This window comes from Myotis yumanensis, unplaced genomic scaffold (genome assembly GCF_028538775.1).
Source record: "Myotis yumanensis isolate MYYU_CA2020_CCGP unplaced genomic scaffold, mMyoYum1.0.hap1 SCAF_16, whole genome shotgun sequence".
NCBI lineage: Eukaryota > Metazoa > Chordata > Mammalia > Chiroptera > Vespertilionidae > Myotis > Myotis yumanensis.
Window position 1 is genome coordinate 18,724,701 of NW_027223767.1, and position 22,885 is coordinate 18,747,585.

General features: G+C 51.4%; 2 protein-coding genes across 4 annotated transcripts in view; both read left to right on the forward strand.

Annotated features, from left to right (window-relative positions):
* PITPNA (phosphatidylinositol transfer protein alpha) overlaps positions 1 to 4,032 on the forward strand; it is a 40,869-nt gene extending 36,837 nt beyond the window's left edge. Inside the window, exon 12 of the mRNA XM_070394942.1 lies at positions 1,479 to 4,032. The gene's annotated coding sequence lies outside the window, so the exon portion shown is untranslated. The remainder of the gene's footprint in view (positions 1 to 1,478) is intronic.
* Positions 4,033 to 5,146: 1,114 nt separating this feature from the next.
* INPP5K (inositol polyphosphate-5-phosphatase K) lies at positions 5,147 to 22,331 on the forward strand. Of its 3 annotated transcripts, XM_070393020.1 has the most exons (12): positions 5,147 to 5,355; positions 7,290 to 7,397; positions 7,729 to 7,837; positions 12,248 to 12,364; positions 12,714 to 12,889; positions 13,429 to 13,540; positions 14,284 to 14,393; positions 19,132 to 19,318; positions 20,169 to 20,306; positions 20,562 to 20,645; positions 20,781 to 20,885; positions 21,082 to 22,331. In XM_070393020.1, exons 1-12 carry the CDS (start codon positions 5,303 to 5,305, stop codon positions 21,139 to 21,141), a joined length of 1,359 nt encoding a protein of 452 aa, XP_070249121.1. In that variant the 5' UTR covers positions 5,147 to 5,302; the 3' UTR covers positions 21,142 to 22,331. The 3 variants fall into 3 exon arrangements, with proteins under 3 accessions (XP_070249121.1, XP_070249122.1, XP_070249123.1); XM_070393021.1 differs by lacking the exon at positions 12,248 to 12,364 and having other exon boundaries at positions 5,148 to 5,355; XM_070393022.1 differs by lacking the exon at positions 5,147 to 5,355 and having other exon boundaries at positions 7,312 to 7,397; positions 7,736 to 7,837.
* The last annotated feature ends 554 nt before the right edge of the window (positions 22,332 to 22,885 follow it).

Consider the following 22,885-nt stretch of genomic DNA (forward strand, 5'->3'; position numbering starts at 1 on the left):
GTCCTCAAGGCCTCAGCGGCTCACTATGGAGTCAGAAAACCAATTTCATTCTTCATCCTACTCTCTAGGAATCATGATGACTGTCACAGGCTTGTCATGCTTTTGGACTTCCACTGAAAGAAATTATGATTGTTGGTACATTTCAGGGACAAAGAACTATCCAGAAAGAGACAGACAGGGTAGTGAGGATGGGATGGGGGCGGTGGGTGCAGAATTGAAGCTTCTCTGAAACTAATTACTCTTCCTCTCCTAACTGGAGCCATTTCAAGTTGAAGCTAGCATTCTAGGGCACTCTCTTTACCCCCCACCCTCACCCAGTGCCAGAGCAGTTCCTAACTCCCATCTGATAGCATCCCCTGCCCACCCCACCCCGAAAGTTTGTTGGTGTTCATTGTTGTGTCTGGTGCTTTATTTCCTTCCTTAGACCCCCTGATCCCATACTAAGTAGCTGTCCTCATCAGAGGTAGCATCTTTCAAAAGCGTGGAGAGTATTTCTGCCCACGCTGTAGGACCAGAATGGGATGTCCCTTGTTTCATATTGTTACTCTCCCCTAATTCCCTTCCTTCTAATTGCTCCCAGTGCCCTACACATACCCAGACCTGCTTTTCTAGCAGCTCAGAGTGGGTTTGGTCATGGAATGAAAAACCTGACCTTGTAGTTGAGTATTGACCCATGAACCAGGAGATCACAGTTTGATTCTTGTTCAGGGCACATGCCCAGGTTTCAGGATCCATCCCCAGTAGGGGTTGTATAGGAGGCAGCCAATCAATGATTTTTCTCTCAGCATTGATGTTTCCATCTATCTCTCCCTCTCCCTTCCTCTCTGAAAACAATATATATATATATATATATATATATATATATATATATATATATAAAAAATACCACACAGCCCTGGCTGGTTTTGCTCAGTGGATAGAGCATCGGCCTATGGACTGGATGGTCCCGGGTTCGATTCCAGTCAAGGGCACATGCCTGGGTTTCGGGCTCACTTCCCAGTAGGGGGTGTGGAGAGGAGGCAGCTGATCAATGATTCTCTCTTATTATTGATGTTTCTGTCTCTCCCTCTCCCTTCCTCTCTGAAATCAATAAAAATATATTTTAAAAAAAAATACCACACACACACACACACACAAAACCTGGCCTTGTTCTCCATCAGTCTCTGAGAGATCATTTTATCAAATAAAAACTGGCTGTCCCCTAGCACTAGGAGGCCTGGGGTGGGAGGGATGCCGGTAGTGATGCAAACCTCTCTCCCTGACACGTGTGTCAGCATGAGAACTGGGAGATCAGAGTAGGATTAAGTGGATTGTTACAGTGTCAGCTTCTCAGTCACTACTTGAACCTTATTTCTGTCTCTCCCTCTAGCCCCCACCACACCAACTGGCAACCTTCTTCCTTTTGAAATTCCCCAATCAATGATTTACAGTGTTTGTTTTCCTTTGTTGCTTCCTTAATAATTGTATTTCTCTTCTAGTTTTGCAAGACAGTGGTCAACAGGAAGGCCCAGCAGCTCCACCCTCCCGAGTGACAGGCCATCTTCGGACGCAGCCTTTCTGTGCCCATTCTTCAGGCAACTTTCGATCCCTTACTATAGCTAATTCTAGACGCCCTTGAATATTGTGAACAAATAGACCCTCTGGTATTATGAAGCCCGTGTGTGCAGGAGCCTGCTCCTCTGAGATATGTGGCGTGGAGGTTGCTGTATTTACAGCTCCTCCCTCTCCAGCCATTGTGTTCTCAATCCATTTCTGTGTGCCCCCCCCCCCCCTTTATTTTCAAGTGACATTGTTAGTCTTTCAAAATAGCTGCCTTTTGTGATGTGGTGATTTAATCGATTTAAGTTTGTTTGTTTTCAGCCTTGGGATAAACTGAGGTATTTTGCTTCCTAAACAGATCTTTGCAATTTTGAGTGCTCACCTGGGGATGAGTCAGAAATAGTTTTCCCCCTAGTTCCACAGAACAGCAATGTAGCTTCATAACTCTGACCTCTGCTCCCAGTAACCCATTGTTAGAGTGCTCTAAGCACCAAAGAAATACCCAAGGCCCAGCCAGCCTCTGCTTTGAAAATTTAACAAATACAAATAACCCCTGCCCCAGGCACTGCACCTCTGGTCAGTAGTCTTAGAAATACCTATGGGTTCTCAGCCTGCCTGTTGCCCACTCTGTCTTTGTCTCTGCAGATATGCCAGGGCCAGCTCTCCACCTGGAGGGGCCTGTCCAGTGTGACCCTTAGAATCGAGCCTGCCCTATATATACTAGTCTGCCCCCTGAGGAGCTCTGTATGTCCATGCTCCTCTTCCCATTTGGGCTGGTGCTGTCACTCAGCAATAATCCTCTTTTTTCTGTGCTTTCTTAGATTCTTGTCCTCTTGTCTTTGAGGCTGGTCAGGACACAAGAGTCCTGATCTTTTCATGCTGCACAAAATGAGCATGCAAATAGCTTCTTCCCAGCCGAACATGTTCCCTCTTGTCTCCAGTTGCTGGAAAGGACTTGGGAATCAAGAACTCAGTTCATCCTGCCCCCAAGCTGAGTTCTGTCCTGGACAATCAAAAGCAAGTAGTGACCACAGTACAGAACTCTACCAAAGTAGGCCAGTGAGGGTGTCCAGGTTCCAGGGGAAAAAAAAGCCACTGAGCGCTTCAGACTTTCCTACAACTTGGCAGAACCTGGGTATGCCTTCCCCATGGGAGAATCTGAGATAGCTGTGGTGTCACCTAACACTTCCCAAACCCTGTGAAGTAATGTTGGCCAAGTGTATAGTGATCCAAGCCCATGCTAGCCTGGGCACAGCTGCTAATGAGAGAAACCAAATCTCTGTTGGGAGAGAAGTGGGATGGGAAAATTTATCCTCAAATTTTTGTTCATTTGTTTTGCCTTATTTCTAAGTGCAATAAGGGAGTCTCTCACAGGACTGCACCCGTGACATCCTGAAGGATGCTTCCCTGTGGCCCTCCTGGGGCAAAGGTGGACAGACTCAGACTCCTCAGAATGGTTAGCTCTGACCTTCATCGAGGCCTGTTACACCTTCCTTTTAGTGTCCTCACCTTGTGGGGTCTATAGTAGTAAGGAAGTTGGTGTGCAGTTCAGTTGGTTATTAACATCCCAACTGCTAGTAGCATTTATTTTGACTGGAAAAATTGAAGAGGCGTTCCTGTTGGAGAAAAATGTGAATGTTCTCCTATAAGCACTGCATTAGCTATAATTATATTTGTGCTTAACATTCCCCCTTCTTCATCAATTAAGTGAAGTCCAGATGTGGGTTATCCTGGGAGAAACAACTGGTAATATTCTAAGCAGTTGTTTAGGTGGTTTGAGGGTCAGTGTTAGTCTTCTTCCTTCTGCTCTTCTCTGAGATTCACACATATCACTCCAGCTCTGGTGGGGACTCACTCTTTATCTGCCTTTTCTCTGGCTCCTCCCACCTTCACCTGTTGCCCAGTAAATAAGCATCCACATGAGCTGAGCTAGAATTTCCTGGAGTCGGTTAGGTCTGGGGCTGCAGCCCATATAAGCATAAGGAGGGATTTCTCCCGTCTATTCCATCCCCACAGATAGTGTTGCTGCTGGGCAACAGTGTAGTCTTCTAAGTATCCCCCTTCCCTCTTCACATCCCCCCAAAGTGGCTAGTCCTCAGAGGGGCTTATGATGAAAGACTCAGCTCCAGGGTAGTGCCTGAGGATGTGCCCCGCCCCTTCAGATCAGCTGCTTCCTTTCGTTTCCAGGGTCACAGCCCGGCTGGAAGCAGCAGTGCCTCTGTGGGAGGGGCGCTGGGCTCTGCCCTTCTCAGAGAGAGAGGTCAGGGACAGGTCAGTATTGTGGGCAGGCGTGGATCTTCCCAAGTTCTCTTACAGTCCCTACCGGGACTCCCTGACTTATTTTGGTTGGTTTCTAGTGCTACTTCTTTTACAAAATACACTTTGTAGACCTGATTAGATTACTTTATTTAATGTGAGTTTGTGCCTTTTTGTCTCAATCTTCCAATACAGGTATATTGGGGGGAAAGCAGTCTAATAAAATCCTAGACAGAGCTTCACGGAGTCGAACTTATTGGTGATGTCCTTATGTCCGTTTACAGCTTACATATCCTCAAACTCCTGCTGATGTCACCCATTTTGCCAGGGAAGGGTTAGGAAAGGTACCAGGTATCTCTGAAAATTTTTGCAGGTGTACTTCAGTAAATTAAACCACCCCCTTGTTATTTTACTTACGCAAACATCACATATCGGAAAGTCATTTGGCCATTTCCTACCGGCAGTTATTTTTGCTTTTATATCCCCTCTTCACATCTCCCTGTTCTTCCCATCCTACCAAACAAAATGTATATTTAAAATAATTCTTAACTTTGCTTCCGGGTCCGTGACCCTCATGAGGCTTGTTTGTAAAACTGAATTTTTCTTGGTGAAGTCACGGCTCTCATCAGATCCTCAAAGGAATCCCATGCACTGCCCTCCCCACCCCCGCCACCCCCAAAAAACAACCAGTGACTTTAAAGAAATCAGTTAATCTTTAACAAAGTAAATCATAATTTCTCGTTTGGTCGTAAAATAGAGGCAGTGACTTGTGTTTCCTTCGTTGACGGCGACTTTTCTGAGTCCAAGAACCCCCATGCCCAGTGTGTAATAGGTAATCTATGGGTCTGAAGCGCGAAAAACGAACAATTTACACGGCGTGGAGAACTAAGAAGGGAGGAGCCCAAAGACCGCCGAGAAAGATCACCTGGGGGGGGCTGGGTTACCGGCAGAACTGCCGAGAGCAGCGGCTTCGGGCCTCAGGGCGTCGGAAAGTGGGGCGGGGGCGGGGCAGCGCGGAAGCCACCGACCTCAGACTCGGTGCTAGTGAAACCGGCTGGGGCCCGAGACGCTCAGGCGGGTGGCGACGGCTCCGCCGGAAGACGGCCCCCCGGCCGGCCTCGCGCGGAGCACTCTGGGAGCCGTAGGATCCTGGGGGCGAGTGGCGGCGGTGGGGACGCCCGGGCAGCCACGCCCCGCACGCCGGGCGGGCAGTGTGACGTCGGGTTCTGACGACAGGAGGACACGCCCCTCGCGTCCCGGGTCCCTAAGCTCCCGTCCTCTCAGCCTTTCACCTTTGCGCGCCTGTGGGGAGCGCCGCCTCTTCCCCGGCCGCACCACCCAGAGTCCGAGCGCTCAAGCCCCGCCCCTTACGGGAGCCGAGGCGGAGGTCCCGAATCCGGAAGAAAACAATCCGGCGAGCCCGCGCCGGCCCGGACCTGCGGCCCAAGGAGCGCTGATCGGCCCTGGACCCGCTGGGGCGAGCCGGCCGGGTCTCCGCGGGGGGACGATGGAGACTGTGAACCCACTGAAGCCAGCCGAACCGAGAGACAGGAAGCTCAGGTGAGGAAGGCCCTGCTCCGAGCTGGATCACTGACTGCTTCTGACCCAATTGGGGCTGCGGATCTGGGGAGAACCAGTCTGGGAGAGACGGGACCGGGCCTACAGGGCTGCTTCTAACTCGGAGTTTCTCCCAAACGATCCCACTGTCCAGCGGGCTATGTTAAGTCCGAGCCCCACGCCCCTTCCAAACGCAAGCCGCCGAGCTATTTGCCCATTTGGCTCCTGGAGAAGGCAGGGTGCGCTGTTGGAAGTTAGAGACATAACAAGGCACTCTCCTCAGCTCTAGAGTAGAAACTGTTCTTACTTTTAATCGGCACTTACATCATGGGGCAGCCTGATCCCGTGGTGAGCTCCTAAAACCCGAAAACAAATGCGTGCAGTTAATTAAGATCCTATAGCCTGGTCCCATGCTTGCTCTTGAACGCTAATCGCCAACTTACTTAGTGCAGGTCACGATGCGAGGATTTGCTGCTAATCGTCGACTTGAGAATTTGGGCAAGAAATCCCGACTTTGCTCCCCATTCACTTAGAGCAGGTCCCTGGGAAAACAAGGAGCCTTGGGATAAAAGGGCTGCCTGTCTGAATCCTCCGTTGGACAGCAGGGGGAGATAGATCGCAAACGAACGAACGAAGCACACACTCTTGTGCCTGGGAAGAGGTTTTTTGTGTTGTTTTGTTGATGTTCAAGGGAAGGGGCAGGAAGTTGTTTCCGCCGGCCAAGAATTTCTTCAAGTCGTGCTTTTTACAACATGAACCTCTAAGAACAGGGCCTGGTGGAGGGGAGACGTTTTGGGAATCCTACCCTTTTGTAACCCTCTCGCATTCTAGATCAGCTGCTGCAGGTCCTCTTCAGGACGTCCCTAGGACTCCCCTGAGGCTTGTGGCTGCCCTTGCTCTCCACAGGTTCTGCAGCCACTGCCCGCTCTGGACGCAGCACACGGGCTTCCTCGGAGTGCTGCTGTAACTATTCCCTTGTTATCTTCAAGTCTCTCCTTCCCCTGAGACCTGCTGTTCTGTTGTTTCCCTAGGGCCTAGGCCCATACGAAGCTGAGATGGAAAATATTATCCAACTGATTACTTTCCCCAAAAGACGATAGACGTTTGAGATGCTGAGAAAGCTGTTATTTCGAATCTTCTCCTTAGGCTTTTTTTTTTTTAATTGATTTCAGAGAGGAAAAGGAGAGGGAACGAGAGATAGAAACATCAATGATGAGAGAGAATCATTAATTGGCTGCCTCCTGCATGTCCCCCACTGGGGATCGGGCCCCAAAACCCGGTATGTGCCCTTGACTGGAATCGAACTGGGTACCCTTCAGTCCGCAGGCCGACACTCTACCCACTGACCCAAACAAGCTAGGGCTCCTTAGACGTTCTTAAATGCTGGCAGAAGTAGTTTTGCTCCAGGGATCACAACCACAGGAAGGAGTGAGGAAGGGAACATGGTGTTATCTCTGTTATTTTTTAAGTCTCCTTTTCTTGTGCTGAGGTCTCTCATAAGGTGAAAGCTGAACCTCCAGAATCTTTCTGGTGGTCTTGGGAGCTGGATTAAAGACTGGGGAGTGGAAAGTTGCTGACCGAGCCATAGATGATTGCTGCAGAGTGAATAGCTGGTGAAATTAATAAATTCCCGACTGTCTACCCCTTCAGCTCTCCTAGTGTCAGCGGCACCAGTGCTGCCAGATGTGGGCAGCTGTGGGCCTGCATGGAGGAGCCCATCCAGGGTGGGAATTTCCTGCTTCAGGGAACAACAGTGTAGATGGAGGGCTTGTAGTTCAGCGCCTCGATCCCCACCACCAGATGCAGAAAGTCATGTTTCTCATCATGATTGTAGTGGGCTGTGGTGCGTCCATGAGCAGGCCTACACGCCCTTCTGTGTGACCTGGACGTGCGCTGTCCTCCTTCCTCCGTGACGTCACCTTTCATCCCTCCCACAGCCTACATGTCGTGACATGGAATGTGGCCTCTGCCGCACCCCCTCTAGACCTTGATCATCTCCTTCAGCTGGACAAGCAGGACCCGAATCTGGACATGTATGTCATTGGGTAGGTGTCTGCAGGGCCCCTTCACCTGTCCCTCTATCTGAGGTCAGGTAAGCCTGGCCAGTCCTGTTGTCTCCCTGGGGACCTGCTGTAATCTGTCCTCCCTCTCCCTGGAGTCTGAAGGTTAGGAGCTTTCAGCCTGCATCAGGGCCAGTCAGAGTCTCTTGTCCTGGGTCAGCAATGGCAAGGGGTTGGCAGTCAAGAGCCAGGGGAGGGAGAGAGCGCAGTCTTGAGAACCCAACGCTTGAAAGTCCGCTGAGGGCAGCATTAATGGTCTGTGGTAGAGGCAGGACCCTCCAGGCCAGGGGGAGAGCCTCTGACCTGGGGTGGGCAGTTTGCAGGAAATGAACCGTGGGATCATGAGCCTCCTTTCTGACACTGCCTTTGAAGACCCATGGAGCAGTTTCTTCATGAATGTGCTTTCCCCTCTCAGCTTCGTCAAGGTAATTGTCAAGTTCATGGGCACCTGGGAAATGTGTCTTACCTCTTGTCACTAACCCCCAGTCCTTTAACCTCCCACTCAGGCTTTCATGTTGTTTCCCATTTATTTAAAGGCCTCAGCCTCAGTTACACCCTGTTCCCGGGGGCTCCTGCCTGTAGGAGCTGGCGCTGAGCTGGGACCCCAGGGGTTAGTTTATACCTTGATGTTTTTCAGTTGGGAGAATTCCTTGGGGAGGTGCAGTAGGGCTTATGAACACCTCGGTGGCCGCCCCATCCCTAGCCAATCTCTCCTCAGACGGCTAGCTTGCAATCTCTGAGTATAATAACAATTGCTACCATCTATCAGATTCTTACTTGATGATAGACATTATAAATAAGCTCTTTATTACATTATTTTTAAATTTTAACTCTTGAAATACAGGTATTTTACAGATTACATCAAGATTCAGAAGTCGCCGAAACCGGTTTGGCTCAGTGGATAGAGCGTCGGCCTGCGGACTGAAAGGTCCCAGGTTCAATTCCGGTCAGGGGCATGTACCTGAGTTGCGGGCACATCCCCAGTGGGAGATGTGCAGGAGGCAGCTGGTCGATGTTTCTAACTCTCTATCTCTCTCCCTTCCTCTCTGTAAAAAATCAATAAAATATATTTTAAAAAAAAAAAAAAGATTCAGAAGTCATACAGGCTCTCTGGAGTTTGAATCCAGGATTGTTGGTTTTTTAAATATATTTTTATTGATTTCAGAGAGGAAGGGATTCTTTTGTTGTCGTTGTTAATCTTCACCTAAGGATATTTTCTTCCCATTGATTTTTTAGAGAGAATGGAAGGGAGGGGGGGAGAGAAACATCAATGTGAGATACATCGTTTGGTTGCCTTCCGCACATGCCCTGAACCAGGGCTGGGGATAGAGTCTGCAACCGAGGTACATGCTCTTGACCAAAATCGAACCTGAGACCCTTCAGTCCGAAAACCGACATTCTAACCACTGAGAAAAACCAGCTAGGGCTCTTTTTTTTTTTTTAATCCTCACCCAATGATATGGGGTTTTGTGTGTGTGTGTGTGTGTTTTAATTATCAATTTTTTGGTGTTTTTTTTTTTTTTTTTAGAGGAAGTGTGAGAGAGAAAAACATAGATGTGAGAGAGAAACATCAAGCAGTTGCCTCCCATACGCACCCCAGCTGGGAATCAAACCCAAAACCTAGGTATGTGCCCTGGCCAGGAATTGAACCTGCAATCTACAACGCTATGATCTGCTGAGCCACCCGGCCAGGGCATAACCCATATTCTTAACTACTATATTGCTATACTGGTTGGGCTCCAGGCTGACAGGTGTCCTGTCTATGGCTAAACTGTTGGTATAGAGTATCCTTCGATTATAGGGGTCATGCACCTCAAATTCTCAGGAGCCCAGAGGTTAGGAAAGGGGAGGTAGGTGTGGAGGAAAAGGGTTGTCAGTCTGAAGGGCCAGTACCTTTTTTAAAATATATTTTATTGATTTTTTACAGAGAGGAAGGGAGAGGGATAGAAAGTTAGAAACATCGATGAGAGAGAAACATCGATCAGCTGCCTCCTGCACACCCCCTACTGGGGATGTACCCGCATCCAAGGTACATGCCCTTGACTGGAATCGAACCTGGGACCCTTGAGTCCGCAGGCCGACGCTCTATCCACTGAGCCAAACCGGTCATGGCGGGCCATTATCTCTTAGACCATAGGAGAATCCACAGGAAGGCTCTAGATTTCTGATCATCACCTTTCTGACTTGCATCGCTGAGGGATGAAACACACTCCCATTCAAAGCCCCTAATGCAGTGCTTCATGAAAATACCAGGATTGCCCTATTCCCTTCGCTGGGTGACTGGATTTCTTTAGAATTAATTGTTACCCTCATTTGCTTAAGGGTGCTGAAGCAAGAGCTGTGACTCCTCCCAAGGAGGGCAGAGCCCAAGGAGGAAATACTTCATGATTTGGTCCTCAGACAGGCTAGAAAATACCAGCCCCGAGCCTTTGGCTCCCTCCAGGTTAAACTCAGGCCACTTCCTGCAGACATGGAGCTAGATCCTCTCAGAAGGCAGAACCACTTCTCTCACCACCCACTTTCTTCCCAAGACGAGGCCTCCTGCACCTCAGCTAACTGGCAAGGGATTGGTAGAATGGAATTGAGCCAAGGAAATTAGCTCAGCTTGTGGCAGGGATACAACCCATCCCACCCCTGCCACCTCCCAAGGTTGGGAGGCCGGCCTCGGGGCCTGGCACCCAAATCAGAGGACCCTCCTACCCCCAGCCAAGAATTGAGGTGAAGGGGTGAGCCCCGCTTGCAGCCTGTTCCTTGGACAGGAGTAGGTTGAGAAGCCTGGGGCTGCCCCCTTTGCTGGCTGCAGGACTCGCAGTCACCTCCTTTCTAGGCCCTTCCTTAGCCCTGCCCACTTCATTTCCTCCAATTGGAACTTCCCCTGCAAATCTGCCTTTCCTCACAGCCCCACCCTTTCACCCCGTCTGAGGCTTTCCTGCCCCACCCCGCCCCCACCCCTCCACTTCCCTGCTCCTTCACAAAGTGGACTGGTGCCCAAGTCAGCTCTTAGTGAGGATTAAACTTGAAACTCTCCCTGAATCTTTATTCGTTCCCTTGGGAGTCAGTCCCTCATAGTCTAGCCCTTCCCCTACTTTCATTACCGTATGTGCATGTGAAGAGTAGAAACCAAGACTGGGGATGGAGGGAAGAGCTGTGGTCACAGTTGTAGCAATCAGGGCTCAACCCTAGGTTCTCACGCCTCCTTCACTCGGTCCGGGGTTTGGGGTTCCCCCTGCTTTGACTCCTCCACTGTGCCAGAGCTCCTGGCCTGCGGGATCAAGTTTCATAATTCCTGGAAGGCCCCAGTACACACTCCCCACCCGGGGATTTCCTCCTTGGCCTCTGCACCTCAGGCTCCGGAAACAGCTACTTGAGTGGTGGATGTAGACAGCCTGAAGCTGAGATAGCGGGTCACTAGCTAAGGCCCGTTCTCATGCCCAGCCCACCTCTTGCCACAGGCAGCAAGCGTTTTCGCAGTCCTGGTTCTTTGATGTTGTTATCCAGGCGGTCCTGCTGGTTACATAGTCTCCTTGAGCCTGGGTCATTCATCTGAAAAACGGACAGTGGACCCTTATAGAGTTGGATAGGACGCGTCAGTAGCTCTTCTTCCCTACCTGCGAAGGCGTCTTTTGTACTCACTGTCATCCCCTCGATGTTGCTTTTGTGAACATCCAACTGCCCACCATATGTGTTAATTTTTGTCACTGAGCTATAACGTATGCAGAAAGTAACTGTACGGTTTCATGGATTTTTATCTGTATATACATCCATGTTACAACATTTCCAGGACCCTGGAAGGCTCTCTCATGTTCCTTCCCTGTATTTACTTTTTTTTTTTTTAATTGATTTCAGAGAGTAAGGGAGAGGGGGAGAGAGATTGAAACATCAATGATGAGAGAGAATCAATCATTGATCGGTTGTCTCTTGCACTTCCACTACTGGGGCTCGAGCCCACAACCCGAGCATGTGCCCCTGACCGGATTCGAACCCGGGACCTTTCAGTCTGCAGGCCGACGCTCTATCCACCGAGCCAAACCAGTCTTGGCGGGCTGTATTTACTTTTAAGAATCCTTAAACCAAGCCCTAACCGGTTTGGCTCAGTGGATAGAGTGTCGGCCTGCAGACTGAAGGGTCCCAGGTTCGATTCCGGTCAAGAGCATGTACCTTGGTTGCGGGCACACCCCCAGTGGGAGGTGTGCAGGAGGCAGCTGGTCGATGTTTCTCTCTCATCGATGGTTTAACTCTCTATCCCTCTCCCTTCCTCTCTGTAAAAAATCAAGAAAACATATAAATAAAAAAATAAAGAATCCTTAAACCAAAACATAATAGCTGCCAGTTCATTCTTCCAGTATCTGTGAGATAGATTCCTGCTCTCTCAGTGAGATAATAGGCTGAGAGACTTGTCCAGTATCAAATACTAAGAACCCGAGCCAGGATTTGAAAGTCAGTGCCCTTAGCCACTACCCTGCATAGCTGCATTCCTCTCTGAGGCCCTGGCCCACAGGGGTGGTGGCCCAAGAGTACCCAGAGGACCTTAGGAGGGCATCGGTGAGAGGAGCGCCGAGGCATGCCTGGGGCTGGGACTGAAGAGTCGCTGCCCACCTGATGGCATGGTGCCTTGGCAGCCTTGCCTCCTCTGTCCTCAACCTCCAGGTCCAGGAACAGAAATAAACTTGCTCAACTCCCACAATGCATCATTTGGCAGCTAAAGGGAGTGAAACTCGGAGACTTGAACTGAGATACCGTAGCCCGGGGGAGGGCATCTGTAGCACGGCGTCCGGCAGGGACACACGTGGCCTGTGCAGGGAAGTGAATGACCATTACCCTCCCCTGTCCTGCAGGTCTCCTCTGTCCGCATGCAGGGGCTCCTCTTACTGGTCTTTGCCAAGTATCAGCATTTGCCCTTTATCCAGATCCTCTCTGCTAAGTCCACGCCCACTGGCCTCTTCGGGTACTGGGTAAGGACGGAGTCTTATCTGGGCCATGAACTGGGAGGCCTCCTGGCCTGGGAAGGGCTGGGGCCTTAGAGCTGGACAAATGGAAAAAGGGATAAAATGAATCTTGGCATTCTGCCCAGTATAGTGCCCTGCATACCCACGCTCCTGCCTCCGGGGTCTTGGTATCCTGAGACCTCAGGCCGGGTGAGCTGGGCTCTGTGGATGGAGAGCTCGCCCTGGGAAGCTGAATGTCTGGCCCTAGGAAAGCCTGTGGGAGGAGTGACCATCTCCCCTTGGGTCTATGATGGGAAAAGAGAGGTATTTCCTACCCAGAGCAGCTCCCAACTCTTCTACCCACTTGTCCTACCAGGGGAACAAAGGGGGCGTCAACATCTGCCTGAAGTTTTATGGCTATTATGTCAGCATCATCAACTGCCACCTACCCCCGCACCTGGCCAACAATGACCAGCGGCTGGAGCATTTTGACTGGATCCTGGAGATGCAGAATTTTGAGGGACCTGATATCCCCAACATCCTGGACCATGAGTGAGCATGCAGTTGCAAACTGCCGCCCCGCCCTGTCTCCCACACAGCCCAGGCCCGCGTCCTCTGCCACATCGCTGCTGCCCAGCCAGAGGCAACGTGTGCTCTTCTCCCAGCCTCGCCCTGACACCCATCTGCTCTCTTATCCAGCTTTGCCTGCCTGAGGTCTGGGGCCCCTTCCCCTTCCCTGGCCCCTCTGTCCTGCCTGGAAGCCCTGGACACTTCCGAACACCCCTGGTCCAGAACCGTGGTTCCTGGGGTGGTCCAAAGGGCTGGTTCTCAGCCTTGCCCAGTGGCCGGTTGCGGGAGGGGCAGATCCTGCTTGTATTTGCCACTTGCCCTGGGAGCTGGTCTCCTCACCTTAAAAGATGGGGTAGGAGCCATAAGCACAGTCCTGTTGGGCCTATGCCCTGGTCTTCACCTAGTGCTCACCCAGCACTGACTTCTCGCCTGCAGCCCCTGGAGGGAGCAGGCTTGAGCCATCTGTTGCTCCTCCCTTCTCTGTCCTCATCACAAACCTCAGCTGCCTTTTCTTTCTGAAGCCTCATTATCTGGTTCGGAGACATGAACTTTCGGATCGAGGACTTTGGGTTGCACTTTGTTCGGGAAGCCGTGAAAAGTCAGTGCTACAGTGACCTGTGGGAGAAGGATCAGGTACCAGGGGGTTCCAGGGGGATGATCTGAGCCCAGGGTGGAGGTCCAACTTGAAATGTGGGGAGCATTGCTCAGGTTCCCTCGTGCTTTTCTCCTTTCCCAGTCCCCTGAAATCCCTCTGCCCAGGCAGGGAGGATTCTAACAGGGCTTCACACTGGGGGTGGGGGTGGGGTGGGGTGGGGCAGCCTGGTCTCCTTTTGCAGGAACCAGGATATAGCTAAGGGGTGTGCTTTATCACAGGAAGAAAGAAGGTCTTTGGCTTGTTGAGCACCGACCTTCTTGCATCCCTGTCGTCGTTCCCATTCCCAGGCTGGCTTGCCTCCTAGAGGATGAGATACGGCCCGTTTGGGGACCCGGCTACCCCAGCCTCCCCTCTGATACATGCTAGTGGCTCCCAGAGAGATGGAATCTAAAGCTTAGTCCCTCTAGTCCAGCAGTTGCCGACCTTTTGGACCTCACAGACCACCAGTGGTCTGCGGACCACCTGTTGGCAACCGCTGCTCTAGTCCAAGGACTGGGAAGTGGCAGGCAGCTGCCTCCCCTGGGACTGCGGGGTAATGTGTGCAAAGGATTCAGCTGTTCTGGAGGTGTGGGTGGGATGCGCAGGCGGCCACTGGGGCTGTGGGAAGCAAGGTGGCATTGCTTGACTCTTACCTCACCTTATGGCTGACCCCTTCCATGGAGTGTGGTGCTGGCCGTGGGGTCAGGACCGTTGGGAAATGGGACTGTGCCTTTCTCTGCAGCTCAGCATTGCCAAGAGATACGACACACTGCTCCGGGAGTTCCAGGAGGGCCCCCTGCTCTTCCCGCCCACCTACAAGTTTGATAAGAACTCCAACAACTATGACACCAGGTGAGGGGGCTCCGGCAGTAGAGGACCAGCCTACCTTGGTTCTGGAATTAGCCCGTGAGGAGGAAATGGGGAGCCTGGGAAGTCAGACTGTGCTGGCCCTAGTGACACTGGGAGTGCCTCAGAGTAGAAATATTAGGGAAGCAGGGTTAGATCCAGCCGTCATCTCTCAGGAATGGTGCCTCTCACCCTCTCTGAGGCATTGGCTGTGGGAGCTGTCCCAGATTGTCCTCAGAGAAAGCAGGCGGGGGAGCCAGTGCTGTCCAGGACGGGTGGTTAGCAGGGCAGGTGGGGCCAGAGAAGAAGAGGAGGCAGCTGGTTCCTGACTTACGAGTGGCTGCTTTTCAGTATTCTGGGAACCCCTGCCCTGACTCCCCAGGGCTTTCTGGTCCTCCCCAGAGGGGGGCTTGGCTCAGCCAGTTACTGGTATTAAGTACCCCTGCCCTAGCTGTGGGTGGTCAGGTACTATTAGGAAGGAGTAGTAGTAGTCATCACTGGAGAATTTTATGGGGGGGAATATAGAGACAGCGCATCTAGTAGTTAGAAGCACAGCTCTGCATCAGTGCATGACGTTGGCCAAGGTATCTAAGGCTCGATTTTGTCATCTATAAAGTGGGGGTGCTAACAGTGCCCACCTTGGTTGAGGATTGGATGAGACCTTGCATATGTATAGCCTAGTGCCTGGCACCCAGTGAGCACTGTGATAACTGCTGTCATTATTTTCAGATTTATGTATTTGGATGATAGTTGTTTTTTAAAATCTTCATAGTTTTTTTATTTTGTTTTGTTTTATATTTTTATTGATTTCAGAGAGGAAGAGAGAGAGAGAAACATCAGTGATGGGAGAGAATCATTGATGGGCTGCCTCCTGCACACTCCACACTTGGGATTGAGCCTCCAACCCAGGCATGTGCCCTTGACTAGAATCGAACCTGGGACCCTTCAGTCCGCAGGCCAACGCTCTATCCACTGAGCAAAACTGGCCAGGGCAAAAATCTTTATAGTTTTTTTTACAAATTTTCATTTATTGATTTGAGAGAGAAAGGGAGAGAGAGAAGCATCGATTTGTTGTTCCACTCATTTATGCATTCATTGGTTGCTTCTTGTATGTGCCCTGACCACAGATCAAACCCACAACCTTGGTGTATTGGGACTACGGTCTAACCAGCTGAACTACCCGATCATTTTACTGAAAACCTTTCTAAGAAGCTGAGAAGGGGCCAGGTCACCACCAAAACCTTAGGCTTAGGGAAAGGGCCAAACGCAGTTCTGGCAAGAGGTCCCTGTCCAACTTAGGGCAGGGAAAGAAAAAGAAGAACCCCTTACATGTTACGAGGTTTTGTGTTTCACTTGGAACAGCTTCTTCATTTATTTCTCCTATCAGGACTGTTTTTTGAGGGAGATAGGAGATCCTCCAGAGCACCCCAGGCCTCTTGGATTTAGGGGTGAATAGGGATCTCCACATCCAGGCCAGGGCGAGAGGTAGATCTGCTGGCCCAGAGCTAGCAGTGGCAAGGCAGAGCCAGTGTCCCTGCCAAGAAATGGGGAGCCATTTCAGGACTGTGGAGCAAGACAGAATGGGGTCGTGGCCTGGGCAGTGCACACAAGAAGAAGGCATGGACACGAACAGGGTTGAGCCAAGGCAGTCAAGCAGGCCAGAAAGGAGGTAAGAGGGCAGTCTCAGCTGGCCCAGGTCACAGCTTAGGGAGACTGCCAGTCTCCCCACCATCCATTGGAAAAGAGAACCCTGGGAATTCTGAGGCCTTGGTGAGACCCTCCTCCAATTGACTCTAAACCTCCCTTGCCATCAGGAAAGAGCTGCTCACGGGCCAGGTAGCCAGGTGTCCCTTCGCCCCCACCCCCAGGTATGGTAGGGGAACCACCCGGAGACTGAACGGAAGTTATTGCAGACAGCTGGGTCTGGGCTGCAGTTGGCAGGGACTGAGATTGGGTAGAGAGGAGGAGGAGATACTTATTTCCACAGCAGAGATACAGTCCACATTGTGCTTGACATGACGCACCTTTGATTGCATCACTTAATTCCTACCGTATCCTCATTAGGCGAACTGTTGTTACTGACTTCTTACAAATAGGGAAACTGAGTCTTGGAATACTCAAGTAGGATGGTAACAGTAAGTGATTGAGCAAGAGTTTGAACTTGAATCTGTGTGACTCCAGGAAAGGGTGGGAGGACATTATAGGAGTTCCCCTGTGGCCAGGGCCTGAGCCCCATTAGGGAGCAGAAACATTCCTATCTAATCAGACCGGCGTTCATTCTGAGAACCAGTTCAATCATCATCTCTATAGGAAGCCTTCCCTGACCACTCCCCGTCTCCCTGAGAGTTCTCTCCTGCCCTTACGCTGCCGAAAGCCTTATGCTTTCCATGCTCCTTTTAAGACACTGTGTGCCTTTCTGACTGTACTGTGAGTGCTCAGAGTGCAAAGATAGGATCTGACTTATGACCCTTCCTGGGATGTAGCATGGTGCCTGGCATATGTTTAAATTGGGGGTCCGAAAAGATGAAATGGAAAGACACAGTGTTTAAGGAGCAGCCAGTCAAGTAGAGGGACCCTCCCATAGCAAGAGACCCAAATAAACACTATCAAGTCCACGTGTTGGCAGACTGAAGGTTCCCAAACTCTATGCGGAAGTGCGGAAGGAGGTGGAAGCTGTGGCGAGGGAGGATCCATCTGAGTTGTCAAGAAGGCAGCAGAGTTTGGCAGGAAGAAGGACAGGCATTCTGGTCGGTCAGCAGCACTGACGAGAGGCACCTTGAGTGGAGCCTGACCCAGCTGTGCAAAGTAACGGAGCGAGTTGTATGCTGGGCATGGGAGAGCTTTGCTCAGCCACGGTAGTGTCCTGGAGCCAAGATGTAATGAGAACCGAGGTCAGCTCCATTACAGGGCGGGTGAAAGGGCTGAGGGCGGGAAATCCTGGTCAAGTCCGGGATTGCAGGAGGCTTGTGTTACATGAACCCAGTCAGCTCTCCACTCGGCAATGAGCAGAGGGCATTATGATCAGTCTAGTCAAGACTTGTGTCCGGAGTTCAGTGAGACACTAGGAAGTCATCTAATTGATTTCAGAGCGGAAGGGAGAGGGAGAGAGAGAGAGATTGAAACCTCAATGATAAGAATCATTGATCAGCTGCCTTCTGCACGCCCCCCACCGGGGACTGAGCCCACAACTAGGGCATGTGCCCTGACTGGGAATTGAACTGTGACCTCCTAGTTCATAGGTCGACACTCAACCTCTGAAACACACCAGCTGGGCAGTTTTATAGGTTCTTAAACAGAGAGAATCTTGCAGATCTACTTGTTTTAGTATTTTGAAAGTCAAGACATAATAATCTCCAGAAACAGTTCTTCTATTCAGTCATGACCATTCAGCCAGAAAGCATGAGTGAAGCCCGTCCAGGTAATGCACGCTGCAGCACAGGCTGGGAGGCAGTCCTGGCAGCTGTGACTGGCCACAGCGGGGCTGGAGCAGACGGGAGTGCTGTGGAGGGAGTGCAGACTTCAGACAGCAGACCTGGCAAGCATCCCGCCTCCACCTGGTCAGGGTGACCTTTCTGAACTTCAGAGTCCTGTGAGGGAGAAAAGTGTGATCTGTAACATTCTTCCAGTGTTGGAAGGACTAGAACAGCCTTCCAGACACCTGTCACAGTGCCTAATGCACAGAAGGACCCCATGCTTAGCTCTACTATTATTAGAAACGGGGGAATATATGCAATATTTGATTAGGACACATTTATTTTGCCTGTTTGTTTCTTGTCATTTGTTTGTCAAACGAGCTCAAGGACCTGGTCGTTCTCATTTCTCGGATCCCCAGTTGGCCCGGCACATGATGAGGGCTCAGTAAATCTGGTTGAAAGAATGAGTCCTACAGGTGGCCAGGGATGAGCCTGGACCAGAGCCTGGAAGAGGAGGAAAGGGAGACAGGCTAAGAGGAACCGAGGGGGAAGGAGAGACAGGCTGTGGTCAGTCCTTGGGAGGATTCTGACGTGACAGCAAGTCTGGGCTCTTAACTCTGAGGGAAGTTGGGGAGGGGGAATGCTTTGAAAGGGATAGTGGTACATTCCTGTGGTTTATTACCAAGTGTTAAGCATTGTTGGGCACGGAATGTCCCAAGACTCGGTGTCTGTAGTCTCTGGGATGGAAATACCACTTTCCCGTGTCCTCGGAACACTCCTCAGAAGAGTGAAGAGTTGAAACAGCCCAAGGAGGCCCAAGCAGGTGTGGTTTAGGCAGTCGCCACTTCCTGACCACTCCCTTGACTCACCTTAATTTATTTAATCTTCACAAAGATTCTTTGAAGTAAGTGCTATTATCAACCCATCTTAGAGTCGAAGAAATCAAGGCTTAGAGTGATGAGGTCACTTGCCCAAGGGCACATAGCCTTTTTACCTTTTAAAACTGGATGTCATTCCAGAACAGGCAAGTGGAGGAGATACTCAGGGCAAGGTCTGGGGAAAGGGCCAGGACTTTCCATGCCTTCTCCAGGCCTGCCACGTGTTCACCAGCCTGGAACCTTAACAGGGCAGAACCTTCCCCAATTGTACTCTGATCCTAGAGTCGGATGGAGTTCACCATCGAGACACTGTTCTGCATCTATTGCTAGAAAACTATTGCTATTGAAGTTTAAGTAAAACTTAAAATGTTTACTTAAAATAGTAATTGAATAGAGAAGAAGACAAAAATAGCATTTCTTCTCTCCCCGTTCTTCCTCTCCTCCCACCCCCAGTGAGAAAAAACGCAAGCCTGCGTGGACTGACCGTATCCTATGGAGGTTGAAGCGGCAGCCCCACACTGACTCCTGTACCCCAAGGCGGCCGGCCCCCCACCTCTCCCTGTCTCTGAGGAGCTACATGAGCCACATGATGTACACCATCAGTGACCATAAACCTGTCACCGGCACCTTTGACTTGGAGGTGAACTTCCGGGCTGCCCAGCACTTGGCAGAGGAGCAGCCATGCTGGGCCACATCCCCAAACCCTCCAGCCCTGGATTCTAATGTCAGCAGATCCCCCGGGGGAGACCTGTAGGGAGACATGATTGCCTTTCCTCCCAGGTCAGGTGTCCCTGCGCTTAGGAGCTGTTGATGGCTCTGCCTGTCACAAACGGCTCAAACCCTGTGTGAATAGGTTTCCATTTCCTCTTGGTACTGTCCCTCGGGGCTGAGTTCCATTATGCTTATTACCTACTATGTGAAGTTGGACTTCCTTTTTGTCTGAACCTATCTGGATCAGGTTGCAAAGGGAGCTCCCTCCATCCTTGTATTTTGCCATCTAATGACCAAGTCAGTGTTAACCTTTGAGCTGCTGACTGCCCTCACCTTTTCACACTGGTTTGTCTGTCTTTACACCATTTGTTCTTTCTACACACCTACAGCTGTTCCTACCACATGCACCCTTCCCCTGAAAAACTGAATTTGGGTCTTTGGGCAGGAACCCCGAAGGTCTGAGAACAGCTACCTGGCTCCTTAAACCTGTTAGCTATTTCCCCCACTCTCACCCCCCAGCACTGGACTCTCTGCTTGGTTACCCACCTGACCCTCAGCTCTGTCCCTCCTGCCAGGACCAGTGACCCCTGACAAGCCTTTGGTCCTTTCTCCTTCCAGCTGGCCAGCCAAGGTCTGCTACTTTCTCTAGCATTCTATGCCCCCCACTGCGGTGCCCCTCCTCTGACCCTTACGCGTTGGAAGGGCGCAATAAGGACATTTATCTCAGAGAAGGGAATGATGCTATGGATTTTCAACCCCTTTCCTATCCCTGTGTGTAGCTGAAGCCATTGGTATCTGTCCCACTGATCTCCCTGATGCCAGAGGGCCTGTGGACCATGGAGAATGCTCTGCTTATCAACTACTCTTTCACCCCAGACTTCCCCAGCAGCCCCTGGGACTGGATTGGACTGTACAAGGTGATGTGGTGGGCGAGGCTGGGAAGCCATCAACCCCCTCCCCTACCCCCCCCCCCCCCCTTCTAGTTTATCCATCCTGAGGGCTCGTGGGAGCTGGACACAGAGACTAAAGAACATCTAGGGGCTAGCAGTGAAGAGGAGGGTGGGTATACAGTATGATAGCCAAACCTAGGAATGAGACCACCCTCTCCTTAGGATTTGCTGTAGGTCCTGTGTCCTCCCAGACTACTGACCGCCCAATCCCCCCTCCCACAGGTGGGGTTTCGCCACATTAATGACTACGTGTCCTATGTCTGGGTCAGGGACAACCAGGTTTCCTTCAACGACGGGTTGAACCAGGTACCGGCCCCCTTCCTAAGATAGGTATTCCGCATCTCAGCAGGTGGGCTTGGCTGCTGGATAACTAGTTGCCAAGAGCTGGGTGGGACTCAGGGCCCTGGAACTGACCCCATTCCTGTCCACCTTCCCCTCCAGGTTTATATTAACATCAGCGATATCCCGGAGACTGAAGATCAGTTTCTCCTCTGTTACTATAGCAACAGTCTACGTTCCGTGGTGGGGATAAGCAATCCGTTCAAGGTAACAGTAACGTGGTGGGGTAAGGGGAAAGGGACACAGAGGACTTGAGCTTGAGCCCCTCCTCCATTCCCTGAGGCCATAGGCCTAGGAGCCAACTGGTACCTGGAGCTGCAGCAGTTGGGTAATACCAGTGATGGAACAGCGGAGGAAAACCTGGTCTTTCCCCTTCCACTCACTGCGTGTCTCATCCCCACAGATCCAGCCTCAAGCCTTCTTGGAGGAGGACCCACTGGGTGAAGTCCAACCACAGATCTGAGCCTAGATGAGGGGAATCCAGGGCGGAGGCCAGAGCGGGCGGCCAGCTCTGCTCACCACTTCCAGGAGTGCTGGGGGCCCAGCCAGCCCCCTGAGGGGGGCAGCAAGTACCCTTCCCCTCCCAGGGGAGTTCTAGCCACACTCCTTTGCTCTCTCCAGTCCAGATCTCGGGAATTGGCCACTCAAATACAGGTTTTTTGCTGAGATGATTGAAACCAGCCAATTTGTCAACAGTGAAGACCTACCTGGGGGCTGTCCACTGGATGTGGGCGGGACCCTCCAGCTTGCATCTCATTTCTTGCTTTTCCCCACACACACTTCCAGTCCTGCCCAAGCAGGCCTGCCAGGCACATGCCCCATCTGGCACAGGCCTGCATTCTTGTCACACCATCCTGGGCCTCAGGCTGCTGGGGGGGAGGGGGGATGCTCACATTTGTACAGGCTCCATAGACTGGTTGGTGCAAGAAGCGCTGGGTTCCAGGAGTCTTGGCATCTCATTGCCTGTCTCCCTAAGGGACGGGAAGAAGGTCTTTGAACAGAAGCAGTATGACTGAGTGGGCAGGATGGAGGGGCCCCTTTATCCAGGCTCTTATGTGGGGGTTGTGGACAGGTTGGGTGTCCACCTGTACCCATGGAGTATGACCCACGACGTTCCAGGACCTGAGCAGAGAATTGGACCCAGGTTCACTTCTGCTGGTGGATCATGCCCCCAACCTGCCATCTTGTGAAGGGCTAGCAGGTTGTTCCACGGTGGTCTTTGTCCAGTGGAGCTCATCTGCCCCCACCCTTGCCTGAAGTCATTAACCAGAAACCTGCCCTCTCTCTAGACCATCTGGGACCTAGAGGTGGGGGCAGGCAAAGAGGAAGGCTGGAATAAGACGTTTTGGAGAATCTGGCCCTGGGCTTCTTCAGGGAGCATTCTCCAGTGCTGTGGACATGGCTGTTCCTACTCCTACCACTTGCCTCCAGCCACTGGTGACTCAACGGCCCTCTCCCAGGAAAAGATACTCAGGGAGCCTGCTCTGGGACTGTCACATAAGCCCTGCAACCGGAAACTGAGAATCACTCCAGCTGCTCTGCATTCCATACTCCACCTTGGAGCCGTGTGTACCATCGGGAACTGGCCCCTAACGGGCCTTGGTTCTCTGTGTTGTCTGTTACATCGGGGGATAATTAGAAACGTGGCTTTTACACTTGTGTGTGACTCCTTCATGGTGGTGGGAAGGGGTACCTAGTGATGGCCCCTTGCTAGACTCCAGGATGAGGGTCCTATAGATCCAGACCAGCCTTTGTGTGTCTGAGAGTAACAGATGTTGCCGGGGTGGGAATGGGATGAGGGTCTGGCACAGTGGCCCTCTGGGTCCTTGGCCCACTTGAGGCATGCTATTGGGCACTGCTAAACAGAATGGGTTTCTTAGAACTGATGACTCCAGAAAAGGTGCTTTCTCTGCTCTGACTGGCTCATCCCTCTTCACCTGCCGCTCTCTCAGACCTTACTTTTGTTCCTTGGTCCTGAGTTAAGCTATCCAAAAATGTCGCCATCGCCCTAGCCAGTTTGGCTCCGTGGTTGGAGCGTTGGCCTGGGACTGAAGGGTCCCAGGTCAAGGACACATACCTTGGTTGCAGGTTCCATCCCTGGTCTCTGGCGTGTGGGAGGCAACCAATCAATGTGTCTCTCTCACATCTATGATTCTGTCTCTCCCCATCCCTTCCACTCGAAAAATCAATGGGAAAAATATCCTTGC